This window comes from Ascidiella aspersa, chromosome 6 (genome assembly GCF_963924565.1).
Source record: "Ascidiella aspersa chromosome 6, kaAscAspe10.2, whole genome shotgun sequence".
In the NCBI taxonomy this organism is placed as follows: Eukaryota; Metazoa; Chordata; class Ascidiacea; order Phlebobranchia; family Ascidiidae; genus Ascidiella; species Ascidiella aspersa.
Window position 1 is genome coordinate 30607239 of NC_139452.1, and position 21113 is coordinate 30628351.

A 21113-nucleotide genomic window follows, 5' to 3' on the forward strand; every position below is an offset into this window, starting at 1 on the left:
TCACAAGGTAATTGCTCCCCTCTGAGCCTGTGTAGCTTGGGTGGTAGAGCGACTGTTCGCCTAGAGTTCCTCACTGCAGGCTGGTTGTTTTTCAAGCCTGGACTTGCACTATAATCCTGAATTGGCCGGCTGATTTTGGTAAGCCTTTCCAAAGGCATCCTGTAATTAATGACCAATTATCAATTTGCAAAGGTTTGTCAATTTGCAAAGACCAATAAGAAAGGGTGATGAGGTAGGCTGATTTTGTTAAGGCATCCAGAGTTATCAAACAAATTTGTATGTTTTTAGGTAAACTATATTTTCTTTTCACTTTTTTGTTGTATCTTTATTTTTTAGTAGATTTATTTAGGTACTAGTTAAATTGTAATGTGTTGCTATGCCAACGTCCTTGTATGATTCACTCTGACGACAAAACTCAGATTATTACACAACAATGATGCGACTAGAAATAGTGGAGCAGCCCCAGCAAAGGGGTATGCGGTTCCGGTACGAATGCGAGGGTCGGTCGGCCGGGAGTATCCCCGGTGAAAACACGACTGGGGACAAAAAGACGTGGCCCTCATGCCAAGTAAGATAATAAGATGTATATTTGCTTGTAGCCTTTTTACGAAGGTAATGCCTAATAAAAATGGTAAAAGCATATATATTTATATTCAATTTAAAAAACTCTATTTCCAAAATTTGTTTTTCTTTCTAAATAATAAAATCTCTTTCTAAAAAGAAAAAGAAAATCTGGTTTTATTTAGTAATGTACATTTCATGTTTTACAAGACACAAAATTTGTTGGTAAAATGGTTAATTTCTGATTCTGTGTCTTTTAAACCTTCCAAGATTTTTCTGGTCAAACTGTTTTTTTATTATTTCAATAAAATTTATAATTTTTACCTAGTGATTATTTATGATGTCGCAACATTGCAATATTTATGTATTTGCAATTAATTTGTAGATATAATGACCAAGGTAAAACAATTTGACAAATTATTCTTTGCAGATTGTCATCGTCTAGTCGAAAAACTTCCTTAGATATGTTTGAAACCATAGATACACATACATGACTGGAATTATTTTATTTGCCTGGTCATGATATTTTTTTCTTTTTTTGTCCTGGTTTGAAACATTGAGGTATAACACTGTTGCATGACTCAGCATTTTCCTAATGCTATTTGGTGAGTTCGCCAAATGAATCATCCAATAATTGAGGAAATTATTGGCATTTTAAATGGGAGATTATGACTTTGCATATTAAATTGTGGCTCTCTTTTGAAAGAATGACCCAGTTAAACTAGATATCTTACTCAGCAGATTTGAAGCCTATTTTGTTGGGTAGAATTAATCATTCCATTATGCTGTCTAGAGCAGCTTCAATTTAATGAGTCAGCACATTTTGAACATATTTTTTTTACGTGATCAAAGACAAATCGTTTATCTTGAGGAACCTCCTTATTTTTAGTTTTACCCTGTTTTCTTAACTTTCTTTCTTCATTTGTTTATCAATGAAATGGCTGTATAGTTTATTTAAATATATTGATATGTTTTTTTAACTGAAAATTGAAAACAAACATTTATATAATATGCCCACTAAGCTACGCCGGACCATATCTGTCTGCCACATTTCCTTAATCTTATCTTTTTGATTGTTTTTTTGTAAGCATAATAACCTTGTGTATGCATATTAACTATCTTGATGGCGCTGGCCTGCAAGGCAAAATATCTGTGTTGTTAGCATACACTCCCGAGTTTATGATGCTTAGGGGGCTAAGCACTCCAAGTAAAAACCTTAGGCTTGCTCACCCCCCTAAAATAATGATAAATATTTCTACAAAATACTTTATATTTCGTTGATGGATGTGATTAAGACTCCACAGTTACCAAAACAACTTTTAGCATTATGTCCCATGACGCTAATTAGCAAAATGCCTGCCTAGAAAATAAACTATTACCAAAAGGTAAATATATCTCACCCCAAACATAAACTATTCTTTTCAGCAGACGTGTAGTGACGTCATCATTGGAGCACCCTTGTGAAAAACGTTTGTTTATAGTTGTAAAGTTTAGTTTGCAGTTGCCTAAACTAAAACTTCTCGCTTCTCTAGATTGTGAACTACTCGGGCCATGCAGTAATCCGGGTTTCCCTCGTATCGAAAGACGACCCTCCGCGACCTCACCCACACAGCTTAGTGGGGCGTGACTGTGAAAAGGGGGTTTGTCAAATCAACGTCGGACCTGACAATCAAATGCTTGGCGTGTAAGTTTTAAATATCATTAATTTTTGTTTAATTTGTGCATCATTCCATAAATTAGTTGGTGAGAACAGTTTTGTTGTTCATTTTTTACTAGTTTATGTAGCTAAATTGGTAAGGTAAAACACTTCATTTTTTTAAATCTAATCAAGTGTGGGGAAAAGAGGACCTATTTTTTTAAATATATTCATTGTCTGATTTATTATGGCCTGTGAATCTCTCTAAACCACATGTTAACTTTTTGAATAAATATATTTATATTTGCGTTGTTTGTAGGGGTTTATCCTTATTCTATCAATATATGTGGAAAAGTTTTACAAAATATATTACATAGTCCTTGATTACAATTTTTTACCTGATTTCCGAAGTACATTATATAATGTAACCAACAATTTTTTTAGATTTCCTAATCTCGGAATCCAATGCGTTCGTCGCAAAGAAGTAACCTCAGCAATTTACGAGCGAATAAAAAACCAAGTGAATCCGTTCGGGACGATTCTTGACGGGGACGAACGATCAGCGGTGGACGTTGACTTGAACATCGTGCGGTTGTGCTTTGAAGCGTTCCTACCAGATCCATTAGGAAACTTCACAATCAAGCTAAATCCCGTCGTATCAAACCCAATTTTTGATAAAAGTAAGTAATATTTATATATATTTTCTATATCAATGTGTATTATCTTTAAGGGAAAGTCTAAATAGTATTAATTAGTTTTGTGAAATGCGAAATATGTTATTTAAGTAAAAATATGTCATTTTCCTAATTTTACACAAAATACATATTAAATTATTTAATAAATTAAAATAATGTATATACATTTGGATTTTTGAGATTTTTGTCTTCCTACAACCTTTCTGCAATTCTGTAATGCAGTGGTTCTTAACCTTTTTATCATTGTTACCGGAAAGAAAAACTAAGGAATTCATTTTTTTTTTATAAATTGTTTTTTTTTTACCAAATGTTTTCACCTGTAATCAATTAACAAATTAACAACACTGGAATGACATAACAATTGGCATTCAACTGAATATTGAAAGTTTGAACTATTTAAGGGTCATACTACTTTTGTTGTTCAGTTCAAATATAGCAGTTCATATTACTGGCAATAACAAGCATGTTAAGATTAAAGATATTTTTCAATATGCATCTGTATTGGTTTAATTATATGTGTCTCTTTTTTTTTTTATAAACAACCTGGGAATTGCTATTAAAAGCAAAATAAAGGTATTGATTTTAGATATTGGTGTTGTTGTTAGGATAATGTAATGCGCTGGCCTTAAGGCGACATGTTCCTTGCATACATTAGACCAGGGGTGGGCAACATGCGGCCAATGGGTCGCATGCGGCCCTTCACCTTCTTCCAGCTATTTTTCCCTGAATAAGGCTATAAGTGTGCACCATGTTGGGACTTTTTCTCTATCAGTTTTCTGTTTGAAGTGTGATGTAACCCATAGGCTACATCGCCACAGTTGAACTCGAATGGGAAGCATCTATTACAAAACAATCTTCATGCGTAAAGTTTTACTTGGGTCACTTGTTATGATAGAGAATTGTTTTGTAACAATCACACTTGTCTAGTACGGTCAAGGTGTAACAGACTTTTGCCACGCATATTAACTGAGGTATTATGTTTAACAGCTGGTTTTGAATTAAGGCTGTTAGTTAAATTGTACTGAGCTGATCCGTACGAGAATGGTGTCATTGGAATTGTAGGAAAAGTTATTTCCGAATTCGCAAGTAGGTAGCACTGACAAAACTGCCGTAGTTGCAGCATAGTAGCTCATTAGTTTTCTAGTAAAAGCTGAAAATATGAATTAGTGTATATTTGATGTGCGGCCCTCCTGTAAGCATTACATTCCCTAACTGGCCCTTGTGTTAAAAAGGTGCCAACCCCTGCATTAGACTCTCAAGGAGCAGGCCTTAGACACACCTGGTTTTAGCATTTTTATCTTTAGTTACTTTACTTGGTTGATATTAATTGTTGACTAATTCCTAAAAGATTGTTTAAAAATATCTTATATTTAATGCTAACAAGAGTTTCTTTTGTGTAACAGAGGCGACGTGCGCCGGTATCCTAAAGATCTGTCGGGTCGACAAGACGCATGGAAGTGCACAAGGCAACGACGAGGTCTTCCTATTGTGCGACAAGGTTCAGAAAGGTAAGTGGATCAATCATTGGATTTGTGGCCTTATCTTGGGTGGAATTGCCCCTGGATATCACCCCATCATTACTATTTGAAAGCATTATAAACAATTGGATTTAGGGGTTTATGTTTGTGGCCAGTTGTTCATTTTAAGGTGATTTAAGTGACTGAAAGGATCTCTCAAATTTATCCTGTGGCCTGCTAAAATAAATAACACCCACTTCTGTAACTACTACAGAGAAATGGCAGTTTGTAGGTAGTAATTATAAAAAGGTTCATTTCTACTTTGACCTGACCTGATGAAGCACGGTTGTACGAAAGCTTGTCAAGATTTCAATTCAATTTGTCTTTAGACAATTATGCCTATTTACAAAGATACAAAGTATAAACACCAAAACTATCTAATCATTTTGTGGAATTATCAGCTCAAATAATCATGAGTATTAGACGAGTACTATTTGAACATGGTAGACCACAATTTGTTCAAGGAGGTAAATGTGCTTTTGTCATCTAAAACTGTGGCCTTATCCAAGGTATATAAAAAATCTGTATCAATATCGGATATCGGTTGGCAAAAACATTAAAAATAGATATCAGAAAGGTACGAAAAACTGACATCGGTCGGTCTATATTAATTTGTTTTCACCAATAGATTTGTTGTAACAGAAACGCAATGTCTCAGATTCAATGTATTCAAGCATACAATTTAACAGCAATTAACTTTTCTAAAAGAAAATCAATAATAAGAGTTGGGGCCTTTTTAGACTCAAGTATTACGCACTGTTAATGCCAGAGGAAGTAACGTTTTAGGACATTGCATCTTAAGGTTATATGCTGGGTAATGTTGGGTGAGGGAAAATATATAGGAAGTGATCGCATTATGTTTAGAGCACCTTGCTGAAATATCAATTCATTCTTAGGTCGTCACCTTCAAAGTAAAAAACCCTGCTTTAATGCCTTCCCTACCTTTTGGCATTTTACGTGTTTGTTTATGTTTTAGAAGGGTGGCTAAGTATAAAGTAAAATAAGTAAATTTATAATTTCTACACATGTATTTTTTGCGTAATTTATCAATTTAACTATTTAGTTAATACCCACTGCCTAATGTTTTCCCTGAATTTTAGTTTGAGGTGTTTGTTTAAACGTAAAATAAGTAAGTTTATAATATTTACCTAAGCAAATGTGTTTTTATCTCTTTCTTAGTTAAGATTCCAGACAAATCAAGTTATAAATGCCACAAAATTAGGGTGGAGTCCCATGTGTGCTGTTAACCTTCTTGCATTATATTATGTGCACTTGGAGATCATTGCTACTAATTTAATCATATTTAGATTTGTCCAACTCTATTGCTGTCAAAATTCAAATTAAAAAAAATGATTTCTTGACGTTCAATTTTAGCTAGGCACAAGACTTTTTTATTTTTCCTAAAAAACCCTACTAAAAGTTTTAATTTGTGAATTTCAAGTGTGATTAAGGACTTTAATATCATGTAGATTTATTTACTTAGCTATTATTGCATTTAAGTTTCATTCTCTTAAGAAAACAAATAACTAAATATAAATTTCTATAGAAATTAACTGTTCTGACATTAAAGAACAGCCTCCCCTGAATATTCACTTATTTTACAGAAGACATCCAAGTCGTTTTCAGTCGCGGTAATTGGGAAGCCCTCGCTGAATTTTCATCTGTTGATGTTCACAGACAGGTAATAAAAAAACAAACTTCTCATATTTCTAAGGAATGCATTTTGCTATTGTTGTTTTCATACTGAGTTCACACAGCGGAAAGTTTTCTGCTGCGCCATGAGTTAAGTAGGTTTGTGTAAGTGTTACAAATCAATCTTTTACACTTAAAACATTTTGTAAAAAATGAATTTATTTTTGTAAGACATTTTGTGCTGCATTCGTTTTAATGTTTAATCTAGTCACTACATCTACATTCAAAAACAATTTATTCGAATTTATTAGAACAAAATATCAGAAATTATTTGTAACTTTTGTCATTATTGTTTTCCCAATATTTGTCCAGGACAAATATACCACATTATACATTTAATAATGGAATATCATATTATGGCTATGAATAAGATAAAAGAGCCAAAAATGTTTGTTTTTTTCAGATATTAAAAAAGCTTGTAAATTTAAAGCATTAAAATACTACAATTACTGTTGTACGGTAAATAACCACAAAACTGGAATAGGAAAGCCAATCACTTCTAGCAAGTATATAAAATTCTTAACAAAAACTTCAAAGGCTGGTCGGTTTATTTAAAATGATTTAAAAAAAGTAAGTAGCGTAACTAACGTTAACAGATTAATGAAAAGGAGCAGTCTTGAAGCAGTAGTCGGTATACAGAAATTTTGTTGATTGGTAGCAAAGCTCGGTTTTCAACCTGGCAGGAATTCCCCATAGGGGAAAACTTAAAAGCTTCAAGGGAAATTTGTAGTTTGACAAAAAAGCACATTTATTCGGGGGTGAAATATTTTGATGCAAGTTAAGAGCAGAGCCCCCTCAAAATCTAAACACTACAGGTATCTTTGCAAGCAAGTCAAAACTTTGACTTAAGTATACAGTTCCTTATTATTAAGTCACAATGCACTCTGTGTGCTTATTTACTACCACTGTACAATATTGTATTATTTAAAATATAATTTCTTACTCATAGTTTATTAGGTACTTATATAGCATCTGAAAAGCTTGGAATTTTAAATAGGTTCTAAAATGCCCTTTTCATATGTTGACAAATATACTTGTTTTTCTTGGAATTTATCGGTTAAAGGTGTCCACAGGATGAAAATAAAATTAGAAGAACTACTGCATTAAAGCAATGGGCAAATATATAGCTCTATCCACCGGTGATATTGTACCAACTTAACGCCAATTTAGCAGAACCGTAAAAAACTCATACAGGGTCACCTTAAAGTATTGATGTAACTAAAAGTTTTTAAATGTCTTTGCATTGATTTAGGTATTAAAAGTCCTATGTTTTTTGATAGTCTTTAAATTTATTTTATGTCAAACTTAAATTATGTTTAGAAGGTGGCAGTGTGAACCAATTTTCTTTAAATTGTTTCAATAAACGTTTGTGGCAACCATGGTATAGCTTTACCCAACCGAAATTGCACCAACTTCACGCCGATAGCAGAACTGTACAACTTCCCGCCTTCTTTTGAGCACTGGAAACCCCCGCCCATTCATAGTAGTACAAAGCTGTCTCTCAAGGAGTCGTCCTCTAATACATTGTCACAGGGATTTCGGTTAGGGGCGACTTTCTTACTCAGACTAAACCCTCTTGGTGGTTTGTAGTAAGGCACAACACAATTTGGTGCTTTTTGCAATTTGCAAAATTTCAAGTGAGATAAATGCCTTAATAAAATGTAGATTTATTTCTTTTAACATTTTTGCATTTATATGTCTTATTATAACAATATTTCAAGAGTTTAACTGAATTATATAGAGACTTTTCAATACAGTAACTAGTTAGTATAAATACCAAATGACACCATTACCATGGTAAAATCAGCAAAATCGATCAAAATGGAACATAAAAAGTCTTTTACTATCTAAGGCAATTTTTTTCTTTAGCCTTAGTAGGTTATTTATTTTAGAACTTTAATGTAGTATTGCCAAAGAAACTTTCCTTTAGTTAAAAACACTCCATTATTCCTTAAATCACAGCTTATTGCATAAATTAAACTGATGTCATATCAGCACCAAAAACATGCTAGTATTACAGGGTTGTAACAAAATCTTCTTTAATGATATTGTTCTTTAATGACCTTGGAATTTTTTTGTATTGATTTGTGTCTTAAAAAGTCTTATGTTTTTCCAAAGTCTTGGATTTGTTTTTAAGATATGTCTTTGGAAAGTGTGCTAAAAAACCCAAAATTTGAACGATTTGTTATTGTGTTGACCATGAGATTTATATGTTTTTTTAGAATTACAATAAAAAGGTGCAAGTGATTCAATTTTAGGTCTTTAAATCGATATAAATTTTAGTTGGAAAAGTCTGATACTACTACTTGATTTCTTGGAACCAATATTATCTGAAATTTCTACTTTAAATGGCTTTACATTTATTGGTTAGGCATTCAATTTTAGTTGTTTACAATTGCAGGTGGCGATTGTATTCCGGACCCCACCGTATCTCGACCAGCATATTCACGACAGCGTTGAAGTACAGTTTAAGCTACGCCGGCCCTCCGATCAGCAAGTCAGCAAATCCCTGCAGTTCACCTACCTTCCAATTCAACATGGTGAGTTTCTAGGAGTTAGCGGGATGTCCTTAATAATTTCAAATCATATCCCACATAATTTTCCAAATTTAAACACATCCCTTTGATTGTTAGTTGTGCATTTTTTTGTAAATTGCTTTTATTAATGCTATAAATTTATATTTAAAACTAGAGTTTTAGCATTTTTGGCTTTTTTATTGGAAAATTGCTTAAAGTTTGATATGATTTGAGTTATAAAGGACATCCCTGTACTTAAGCTTTGTCTTAGACCGGCCTATTTATTCGACAGCGGTGCTACTGGCTAGCTAACCCTGGATCGACCATCCTTCACCGGCTGAAGTGCACTCAAAATATCAACAGCATCAAGACAAAATCTTTTATCGTGCTTTTTTATTGTGACAATCATGATGCTACCGAAGCAGCTTACTGTTTTATTTTTGTTGATTTTTTTACTACTTTGATTATTACTATTCGTGTTTCCCTTTTATGCATTTTGAATATATTTGCCAAACGAAAGCAGTTTTTGTAATGTAAATATTAATAACGCACAAGACCTATATTGATTATACTCTTAATACAGCAGATGTTTTGTGATTTTGGTGAGTTTTTTGCTGGTTTCTCTTTCCTACAAGACTCTTATCTCCTTAACATTTTTTCAGACGGCAAACACAAAATCATTCCGAACCTTACCATGCCTGCCATACCAAACGATGGTCGGGACAAAGTACGTCGCGCCATTTTAAACAGCGTACAGGAGTCACATAAGATCCATGGTAAAAGAAGACACCCTATGGATTCAGCAGGTAAAAAGATTACAACTTTCCAAATTTGTAGAGTATTAATTAACTGAACATGATACAAGCTCATATCGAAACGTTTTTATCAAGGAGATGTCGATCTACTCGACCTTTTTGGCGTTGCAATTCATTATCACACTACATCACAAATCCATGCATATTGTACCCAATTGTTTTTGTTGTTCATGAGGTTTTTATTGTTGTTTGAGGTGCTTCACAGTTTCCAACACTTTTTTTCTTATTTTTAACTGTAGTAAACACACCGGTTCCAAATCTTAAAAACTTGATTTCACAATAGAATACTGCAGTAACCTAAAAACATATGATTGTATTTTTTTCACAATTTATTGTTCTGCAGTGGAACATTGCTAAAATATTTAAATTAGGGAAAAATCATGTGATGGTTCTATAAATTACTTAAAACATTCAGTGTCATACATTGCAGCCATAAAAAATATGTGTGTTAAAATACTTGATATTTTTACACCTAACATGCATTACAAACTGTAATGGAACAGTTTTATTCCAAAATAAGATCTTAGTTTTCGTTTCATTAAATCTTAAATCCATAATGTTCTTTATATTATACATGATTTGCAAAGTAGCATGCTAGAAAACTATTACATTTTCTACAAACCCATAAAATAATTTATTTCTTATCAATTCCTTGCCAAGTAAGTTAACTATCTTAGTCGGGTTCATTGTACAACATGTGTGATAAACTAAGGTTTTGATGGTATGCTGTTAACCTCTTAAGTACACTGTTCGCACTCCTGTTTGAATAGTTATTGCCAGGTTTGTTTGAGCATATGCCACTAAATAAACACCTACACATTATCAAGGAGGAGAAAATTAAATTTTTTCTTTATGTCTGTCTTTGTTCAATTAAAATGACTTTGCAACTTTTGTATAGTGACTCCTGAAAACTTAGGTTGCTTTTACGATATTTGACACACTTTATAATGATATGCCAAACATTTAATAATGAGAATGGTCTATATTTTAAACATATTTAAAACATTCATTTTACTATGTAGCGTTCAAACATGTTCTTAAATTCGCTACAATAATGTTGTTTTAAACATTTTACTTGTACCCATTTTTATGCGAAAGATAATCCTGGCCCTCACTCTTCTTAAAAAAATTGTTATTTATAGAAAATTGTTAACCTTTTAATACTATACATGAATAATGATAATTTTAATGTGTCTTTTTTACCATATGTGCCTAAATTTCCAACGGCACAGTTGACTTGAAGGTCTTTTTAGGCCCCAGTTTGTGCCAGTCACGTTAAGGATGCAATTTTGTTTAGCGTTTGACAGTTTGCTTATTTGTGCCTATCCTCATGCATGGCAATTAAAAGTTACTTAATTTCCCCAAATTGCCGTTATTAACTTTTTTATTCTTTTGAGAAAAGAACTTCACTTTTTTATTTTTTTAAATACATTATTTCAAACATCACTTGTACACAGGTCCATCTGGAATGCGTCCGAACATCCAGCGCCCCCCTCAACAACACATTCTCCGTCCCCCAATGATGCGCACCCTCCCCCAGCAACAACAGATCAAGCGGGAGCCGATGGGGGTCGACTCCATGTCTTGGGACAATTTCATGGCAACCCCCTATCACGCTCCCCACAACCCCCAGTCGTTATTCGACATCCCGGTTCAGCAATACCCTCAACCAGGACCCGGTCCAAGCACTATAATGCCAGATTTGGACACCGGTAACGCCTCGTTTTCTGATTTATTAAACGGAACAGCGACCGACAGCCAGGAACAGCAGTTTCCCAGCATAGGTCCGGAGCTAACCGGTCAAATTTTGGAGCAAACCGTCCAAGAGGAGTTGGACATTAATGAACTTATGCAGAAGAACTGCAGCATCGAGAATAACGACATGAGCATATCCGAGTACTTGCAAAACGACATCAATCCTGCTGCCCAACAACCAATAGATTACACACGACAGCAACCTCCTCAACAGCAAGGCTTCATGCCAGCGCCTGGATATCAAGTCATGTCCCCCCCGCAAAACCATGTTATGTCCCCTACCACCCCCCTTCAGCATACCCCTGGACCTACCACCCCCCTGCATCACACCCCCACCCAGAACATGCAGATGTTTTCGCCGAACCCTTTTGGGCCTGGTAACTATCACGCAAACAACAATAACAACCAAATGCTGCATTTTGAACCCAGGGTTGACGGAAATGAACTCATAGATGACTTTCTCAAAAACATCCCAAGTGCTGAATAGCCAGGTGTTTGATATCACGTAGCAGATACATAGGGCACACTGGTTGTTGGTTCTCATGCTTTGCTGTCGGTTAATGTAGATGGGCAGTATGTGTGACAATCGTCAAAGCACGAATATTCGAGCACTTTAGATCAGGGAAACCAAATTCAGATCCTAAGCATATTTCCCAAATTACTGTTACAAATAGTTGATTAACGAAAAACTTTGTCGTCTGCACACATATTAAGTAAATTTTGATGAATTTTTACGCCAAACAATGCTTTAAACGTCTTATGTAGGTTTGTTACTATGTTTTCTTTATTTAACATTGAATCGAGTCATTACAGTTTAACCTAGAGTTTTTTACCCAAACCACGATCTTCAGTCCTTACAGTTATCCAGACCTTTTTATCAAAAACAGTTTGTTGAACCCTCCTTTAGATTCTGCTTATATTCTCTGCGCAATCGTACAACTCTCGTTGTTTCTATTTTAAGTGCGAGATGTTGTGAGTTACCTGGATGGTAGACATTATGTCGTGAGGTGTCTTTAATCATGTCAAAACCAACCATTCTGCAGTTGTGTACATATTTTTTTATTAAGATTTTTACATGCAATGTCAGTTTTTCTTCTCTGTAATGTTCCATGTTGCAACATTATGTGTATATAATATCTGTAGTTTGTTAATGAGATGACCCAATTAACTGATATTATTGGTTCTTAAGTCTCTCGTACAGTTAAGAACAGCAAACCAGACAGTTTAGAATGTTTTATTAAGGGAAAACAAAAATACACGATGCATTGTGTACCTCACATAAAAATCTCATGTTAAAAACAATAATGTATACTTTGTGTAAATAAAAGAAAAGTTAGTTAAAACAGTCAATTGCAATATAAAAAGAGTAATGACAAAACCATGTAGGCAATTTGTATATTATTACACAACTTTAGTGAATGCTATCCATGTGCTATAAAACATAGTTCCACACATAAGTGACTATTAAGGCAACTGCAAAGTTATTAGTAACAAGTACAAGTTTAATCAACAAAAAATAATGTTTTCATAAAAAGTATGCTCTTCGTGTTTTGAAACCAAAGAAAGTTTTTGAACCAAAAGATGCTTGTAGACAAAGAAAGTTTCATTTTGGAGCCCAGTAAAAACAGAACTTATTGAAAACAAGATAGTTAACACTAAGCACATATATTTGTGTATCACATACTAGTATACTAAGCTAAACAAACAATAAATGCAACAGTTTAAAGTAATCAAGTTGAGCAGAAGTCAGTAATAAGAATATATTTACAAAAAAGGTAACAAATATCTGGTTAAAACACACCAAGTAACTTATTGAACAGCTGGCAAGTCAAGATTAATTGCAGACCATCAAATCAATGGCCATAAAATGTAGTTCAACATTATAGGGTATATTAACAGGGGTAAAACTATTTTTGCTAAGTCACTGTGTGGTTACTTTAATCTTGTTACATTGCCTTCACTTTCATGGCAAAGATTAAAACCTGTTCTTGCACTTCCTTTTGCAAAGCCTTGTTTGAAGCATTCGGGTTGTTTTTGACAAATTCGCTGATATGTAACATACATTGTGCCTGGAAAAAGAAACATGTTTGTTTACCTTAAATTTGTAGGGGTTCTTAAACTTTATAAGGCGGATTCCTCAAATAATTTTTTCAGGTGATTTTATGTTAAGAAACCTGCTGTTTCCGGTCTAGTTTGTGCAAATCTAAAAAGAGGTGAACTACCTAAAATAACAGGTCAAAGTGTTTTTTTAGCTACCTTTGTTTTAATAGTTATTTCTTTGCAAATTATATATACACCAAGATTCCAACAAGGCCTTGATGTACCCCAAAAAACTAGTCCAAATATCCTAAACAAGGTTTTTAGGCCTCAGTGAAACTTACTTTAAATTCATCGATTTTTCTTTGGCCACTGACTCTTTGATAAAGTTCATTTCCAATTCTCAGTGAAGTTATGAGATGATAGAAGGGCTTTGATTCTTCACCATTAGCCAGAAAGTTTCGTAAACCAATCTATAAAAGCATTTTTTATAATTATGTTGAACATTTAACATATTAAATATATATATCAAATAAACTACCCAGTAGTTTAGTTAAGTGTCCAAGTGTTTTGAAATCATTACTCTTTTTTGCAAAAAATACCCCACATTGTTAGTATTCATAAGAAATTCGGTTACTGTACCTGCTGCAAAAGTTCCAGATTGTTTGAAAGTGATTTATCATCAGTCAACGAAGATAATATGCTGGCCATTTTTGTAAGTGTTATTTAAATCTAAATAAGATATTGGATTAATAATAACTTAAAAACTGTAAATTAATTGTTTCTGCTTAAAATAACTTAAATAAATATAAAATATTGTGGCGATGGTCTAGAATCCAAACACATTTGGGTGGTCAAGTAATATTATTATTTCATTTATTTCTCCAATATTTATTTCTTCCTTGCAATTTTAGTTTTGACAACTCGTTCGTTACTGTAAAAAAGTGATAGGACTAGGGTTGTACAACAGCGCCAAAATAACCCCAAATTGCCTCAAACAACCAACAGAACTATATATAATAAGGACCTAAGGTATTATCAAATTAGAATTTAAATGAAAGCAAATCATTAAAAAATTTAACTGAATATTTGCCGAATACCGCAATAAAGAAACCAAAAACGTTTCCTTGTTAAAGTTTTTACTATAAAACAACCAAATTACCTAAGGTAAACAAAACAGACCTAGCGTATAACAATCACTCCCTATTCACCAATAATGTGCTCATTAGCCCGTAACGCTATGACGTAATTATTTATTTATGACGCCATGAACCTAAAATGTATTCTACTCACTTTAAAAAAATACGTCCAGGTTATCGCCAATTAAGTTTTTACTTAAAACTTTACGTTTTTTGTAATGCGTTTAAACTTGAAGATGTATAAGCTTATCGGGGGAAATTCCCGTGAAATTTCCAGTTCGCTTTCTCAAAACCAAACACTTACCTCATGATTCGATATTGTCGCTACCATTCAGCGCAAATTACGATTTCAAATCATGTGATGAACAAATGACGAAATTAAAAAATGAAACTGGTTCATTTCTAAACTTTTTTGCCATTGGTGTGTTGCAAACACTTTTAAATTTTTCGAAAATTCCATCTATGCAATAATCCTGTTTACTAAACGTGTGCTTTCAATTTAAACAAACATTTCTCCCAAAATTTCATAAAAGTTTTGGGGTCCAACAAATCATTAAACCTATACATATAACTCTGTGGTTTGGACTAATGACTCACAACCTTTTCAGAATTCTTTATTTCAAAAAAGAAGACAACAACAAACTTAACACACTGCATGGCATATATTGAAGAAACATTAAATATTGCCGGATTATTATTTAAAAAAGTACAGCAGTACGAAAAAAGATAACACACACAATTAGTCATGGACACAAGATTATAGCAGTCAAAACAAAACAGGAATATTAAGGGAAAGTAAATTTCCCACACATAATGATAATAAAACAGTTTGCAAATATTAATTTTTTATTTGGGAATAAGTTTTACAAAATTGCAAACACCAAGCAAGGTACTAAATATATTTAAAAGGAATGTTGGCTGCAAATGGCTGGCTGCAATCCAGTCACTTTTTGCCGGAGAGAAAAATCCTTTTTGCCATAAAATGTTGCTGGCCTACCAAATTTACAATACAAAAAGCCTTTCTGGCATATTGCAGAATTTAGGATTAAGATTTTGAGCAAAACAAATTTTGTTGTGAATCTTTGGCAGGCCACATATTATGGAAAGCAATACGGTGTTACACCAGTGTCATGTTGAAATAAAATACACAACCTTTATACAGAAACAGTACAAAAATTCATCTAAAACAGAAAAAGTGTTCAATGTAGTTTCTTGAATGTTTTTACATTGCTTTCACTTTCATTGCAAAGATTAACACCTGTTCTTGCACTTCCTTTTGCAATGCCTTGTCTGAAGCTTTTGGGTTGTTCTTGACGAATTCGCTGATATTTAACACACATTGTGCCTGGAAAATAAGTCGGCTATAAATCTTGAAATATCAAAAAGAAGGTAAAAAACTCAATAGTCAACAAAGATGAGTTAACTCTTCTCAACATAAATACAAACATTTTTTGAATTGTTGTGAAACAGCTTACTTTAAACTCATCAATTTTTCTTTGGCCACTGACTCTTTGGTAGAGCTCATTTCCAATTCTCAGTGAAGTTATAAATTGATAAAATTCTTTGTAAGAATCATCACCTTTTGCCAAACTGTTTCGTAAAGCAAGCTGTGAAAAAAAGACTCTGGATATTACATGGTCTTCAATAATATACATATTGGCATACATGCCTTAAATTACCAAGCGTAGTTTTACAATTTAATGCCGAGCTATTATTGTCAAAACACAAATGACATTCGGGAACCTGTTGCAAAAGTTCCAGGTTGTTTGAAAGCGAAGTATCCCCAGTTAAAGAAGAAAGAATTCCAGCCATTTCGGGTATATTTATTTACAACTTTTTACCTAGCAAATAAATTAACCATGAGTTACATATTTAAAAAAAGTTTGAACAATTATTTTACTCATAAAAAACAATGAAATGATTATAAATGCAAAAATTTTACTTTTGATAAATATTTTTTGAAAAACACAGTTTATGAAAACTCTATTTAAGGTAAAAACTTTTAAAAAGCAACATCACTTGCTTGGGAAACAACGCTTATTGTTTTACTGACATCAATTTAAACTTTACATTAATCTATGATGCACCTTTGAATAATTTTAAGTGCATTTATTATAAGTAATGTTGTACGGAAATGTATTTAATCTAATCACAATTCCCAGTCATTATAGTAAAAAAAAATAAAGCTTTACTGTAAACTGTGGGTCACATGACTTAGTAAACAAATAGTACGCTAGTACAAAACATTCACTCCCCAGTTGGTAGAAAAGATCTAATGTTTAAACTGGATGATAACTGCGCAGCTCTCATCCACCTATTTTTGTCGTCAGTCACCTTGAAAAGCGTCAAGGTGAAGAAACTTGTAAGTTTATAATTAGGATTTCAAAATAGTATGACTAAATGTTATTTATTGTTAGGAATTATTGCTCTTTAAATAGATAAAAAGATAGCCCGCTAAATTGGTGTAGCTTAACGTAATACCCAGTTTAAAAGTGAGTTTTTTTATGTTAGAGACGTAGAATTACACACCAGCACACGTGCAGAAGTTAAGGTGTGTGTTTTCGAAAATGTCGTCGAGACCTGGTAGAGGAGGCGGCGGTGGTGGCCGAGATAACCGCGATAAATGGAAAGATGCAGCGAGAGAGGGTAAGTTCGAACGGAGGACAACTGAGGTGTTGTGTTAACTAAAAGATGAATCAGCTGATGGTTTTAATTTACCAATTTAAGATTATTTGAAAACACTTTTAGTCTTAACAATGTAGGAATATGCTTAACCTGAGTTTACTTTAGATTTAACATTTTGCGAAACATCTTTAAACGGACCATTCTATTTTTTGTTTAAATTTTCAATTTTAAGGTATGTGCGTTTCTCAAAGCTTAAATGCACCACATAAAATAACAAAACACTATAATTTTTATGCAATTGTAAAGTTCTCAATGTTTGCTGTTTAAGGACGAATGCTTTAAAATTTATTTAAAAATATAGTTTTACATTTTAAAAACAATCCTTTAGGTCAAAATTCCTAATAACTTTAAGTGTGAATTCCTAGGTTTTTCCTATTTGCTAAAATGGCTACTACTAGAAAAATGCGAATTAATGTAATTTCAGGAGAATCTTTTTATTTTAGGAAAGAGAAGCAGCCAAAAAGAGCCCGAACGTGGCTCTAAAAAGATGATTGTCATTGGTCTTGGAGCCCTGCTTTGTGTTGCAGGCATTGGAGCAATAGTTGTAGGTAAATTAAAGGATTTCAGCAATAAAACCGAATTAGGGAGAAAATCAACGTCGGACTGAATTAAATTCGGAAAAAACATGTAAGTTGGGCTAACAATTAAAGTAGGAATAAGACAAACCACAAAAAATAAAATTTAAACAGCAATTTTGCAACATATCACTAATTTTGTTACTAAATTCGCCATTAACTTAATTTAAGACTTATTTCGACGATATCCGGGCCTTCTTTTGACGTAGATGTTAGATGCGTATTTGGCTTTATTATGCCGTTGGTCTTAATACTACGGATTATAGATTGTTCAGCTTAAGGTATTCTTGCTTTGTGTTCCGCTATTACTTTTTAGATGTTACATGTTGTTTTTTGGTGTATGGAACTTATTATTAGATGTTACATGTTGTTTTTTGGTGTATGGAACTGATTCTTTTGGTGTAAACCACAAAGCATATTTTTGCTATGTTTAACAAAAGTTAACCCACCTATCCACTTCACAGTGATAATGATGTCTCCCGACCCTGAAGTCGACTTCAACGCAAGTATGGATCAGTTTTCTGGGGACATTCAGCTTGAAGAGAATGAAGATGGGTTTGTTACATGGTCGGACGAATACAGCGACTTGCAATCGCCCAAATCAAGACAACTCATTGGTGAAATTGGTGACAAGGTAAAGCAATGCTTACCAACCCAATATTACTACACTGTGCTTTAAAATAGTCTTATACAGGGTTAATATTTGCATTCCCCCACTTTCCAATGCAATGTACAATTCGCTTGGGGCAAGTGCTGATTTTACTTGCCCGACTGACATGTGCGAAAAGTCAAAAATTAGTTGATACTGGACCGAGTCTGTTGATCTACGCTAATTATGTTAAACGGCAATAGTCGCAACTCAATTATTGCGTAAATCGCTTGCGGTACACGTCTGTCGAACTACAAAAAACGAGTTGGACGAGCCAATCACACATGGTGAAGAGTTCTAAGCATCCAATAGTCCAGTAAACAATAAGCTCGGCCATACCAGAACATAAAACGCACCGAAATCATTTGTGAAAATTATTAGGTAGGACGGAAATTTGCAGACGGCATGCCAACATTATTGGAGTGTTTTATTGTCAAGGCTAGTGCAAATTTTAATTCAATATAAGTACCCTGCAAAGCTTGTCAAATTATTAACTGCTTTTTGCTGACTATTTTTGCTGTATATTTATGTACATTTCTAAAAACGAAACAAATGTTGCATGGTTGTTTATTTTTCATGTGATAACTGTGCGAACTTTCGCGTCTTTTAAGCATAAAAGTAATTATTTAAGAAGCTTCTTTAGCTATTGCATTTTTTTTGATGACATACAGAGTAACAAAGGTACGTACTTCGCCGTTAAACACTGAACTTTTACTGAAATAACAATAACAACATACAATTTAATCCTGAAATAGTAACCTATAAATTGGCGCAAGAAACAAAGCTAATAATTAAACTTATATTGCTAAAAATTGTACCCTGTTAAGCTTACCAAAATAGCGGTTGGTCAAACCTTTGAATTTTAAACAGATAATTTAAAAAGCGCTTATTGTTATATTTTAAACGGCTAAAACGGCATTTAATGATGGTAAAAATGCAACTTGTTTGATTCATAACGATAAATCTTCACAGCTAAAGTTCGCGATAGAAGCGGAAGGTTTTTCGGTGGACGACGTGGTTATTGAGTCGCTTGCCGCCGATGCACCTGTGGATATTGAGAGGGTGGAAATAGACGAAGACGGAGCTGCTGGACGTGTTAATAAGGAGGACGGGAAAACTAAGCAGAAGGGGGAAAGGTTCAAGAAGTTCAGAACGAAAAAAAAGAAGGTAAGACAAGTTCTTATGCTTTTGTATTATATGTGTTGTGTTCACTTAAACGTAACTAAAATCTTTAGCAAAAAACTGATATAGAACGCACTCATTTTAGATTAAGTTATTTTTACTCGCGAACCTTCACTTACCTGGGTACCGTGACATGGTATGATCCTCATCTTTTTCCTACCTTTGCTTTTTCTTCCAAATACCTCGCATCATAAAGGTACAAACCAATCCTTGCTTCCCACTAGCGCAATACTTAGCCATGGTAAATTACTGGCCTTCATAACATGCGTGGAAGTAAAATAAACTTTCTTTAAAAACGCTTGCCATTTTTCTGAGATGACGTCACAATGCAGAGTTGTTCCTAAGCAAAAATTTACACTCGCCAGCTGGGCGAGCGGCAATCAATCACCACTCGCCCGGACGAAATACCACTCGCCAAATTGGTTGGCACGCAGTCTGCAAATTTCCATCCTAGCGCGGTCATTTCTTAGGTTATCGTTATTCTGTTTTGTGGTTTTCTAGGTTGTTTCGCCACAAACAAAACGCCACATTTCGCCTAACACTATAGTTTGCAGTTACACAAGTAGGTGATATTTTCAAATATCGTAGTGTTCAAGGAAGGTTTCGGTCCCTCAAAACATAAAAAAACACTGCTTACAAATATTATTAGAAGATATTTGTATTTTGAAACTTATTGTTAGCAAAAACTGTAGCAATTGCTCTTAATTTCGCAATACAAACAATTAAATAAATACAAAATTGTAGAATTATTATCCTGGGTACATCGCAAGTCCAATAAACTTTTCCAAAGGCGTCTCGACTGGGTTAAACATTTAAAAATTAACAATGTTCAAGTTAAAGTATAAACCTTTTAATATTTTGCCACTGCTGACGTCTTTGATTGTTTGCCGTTAAACGATTTTTTTAACGGGACAAAGAGTCTCTATTACGAGCTTCGAACGTGACTTCGATTAACCTTATTATTTGTGTAGTGTTGAATGTATTTGCGTCTTATTTTGGGGGAAATAACTGGCGCTAAGTAATGTTTCGCTTAGTAGTGGTGCTTAACACAAGTTGTCCTACACCAACTAATTAAATTTCTCGCCGGAGCCGGGTGTCAATCAGCACTCGCCAGGAGCGATTTGCACTCGCATTGGCGAGCGGGCGAGTGCTTAAGGCCAACCCTGCAATGGTATACCAGGACGTAAAAAACAAGTAACATCAGGAAATCCGAGGTTATCGTTCAATGTAGAGCATAAATATTTACCTGAAATATTAGTTTAACTTTATTTAAGGAGCTGCGGAATGGGCTGGTTAAAAGGGGACATCGTTTGGTTTAAAAACACATTTTTTAACAGTACAGCGTACCTACAAAAAATATTTTACATGAACGCTGTTCCGACAGGAAAGCTTTCACCATAACGCCGTAACGGCTTACTTTAATGTTGCTTTTTATGCTGTTTGTCTTATGTTTTGTTCACTTCCAAAAAGTCCAGTGAAGATAGTTGGATCGCCAAAGCTTCTCTCTTATGTCTACGCTTAGATATGGGTCGCTGCAAAAAATGGTTAAGAAGCACTGCTTTAACCGCCACTTTATAACCCTGCCTAGGGCCGGATTAAGGGCACTGTAGGTTAAGGCTGTATACTAGAGAAGGCCTATTTTTGCAAACCAAGCTACGA

At 33.9% G+C, this 21113-nt stretch overlaps 3 protein-coding genes across 3 annotated transcripts; 1 reads left to right on the plus strand and 2 right to left on the minus strand.

Annotated features, from left to right (window-relative positions):
• Positions 1-341: 341 nt before the first annotated feature.
• On the plus strand, positions 342-12409 carry LOC146141249 (uncharacterized). Its single transcript, XM_083393103.1, has 8 exons — positions 342-568; positions 2094-2245; positions 2642-2877; positions 4296-4400; positions 6014-6090; positions 8503-8641; positions 9280-9423; positions 10890-12409. Exons 1-8 carry the CDS (start codon positions 434-436, stop codon positions 11672-11674), a joined length of 1773 nt encoding a protein of 590 aa, XP_083249229.1. The 5' UTR covers positions 342-433; the 3' UTR covers positions 11675-12409.
• On the minus strand, positions 12406-14172 carry LOC146141250 (uncharacterized). The gene is made up of 3 exons (XM_083393104.1): positions 13867-14172; positions 13569-13697; positions 12406-13256 (listed from the first exon to the last, which is right to left on the minus strand). The coding sequence occupies exons 1-3, from the start codon at positions 13933-13935 to the stop codon at positions 13134-13136; spliced, it is 321 nt and encodes a 106-aa protein (XP_083249230.1). The 5' UTR covers positions 13936-14172; the 3' UTR covers positions 12406-13133.
• A 1123-nt stretch (positions 14173-15295) lies between these two features.
• Positions 15296-16472, minus strand: LOC146141251 (uncharacterized). The gene is made up of 3 exons (XM_083392300.1): positions 16107-16472; positions 15839-15970; positions 15296-15708 (listed from the first exon to the last, which is right to left on the minus strand). The coding sequence occupies exons 1-3, from the start codon at positions 16173-16175 to the stop codon at positions 15586-15588; spliced, it is 324 nt and encodes a 107-aa protein (XP_083248426.1). The 5' UTR covers positions 16176-16472; the 3' UTR covers positions 15296-15585.
• Positions 16473-21113: the final 4641 nt, after the last annotated feature.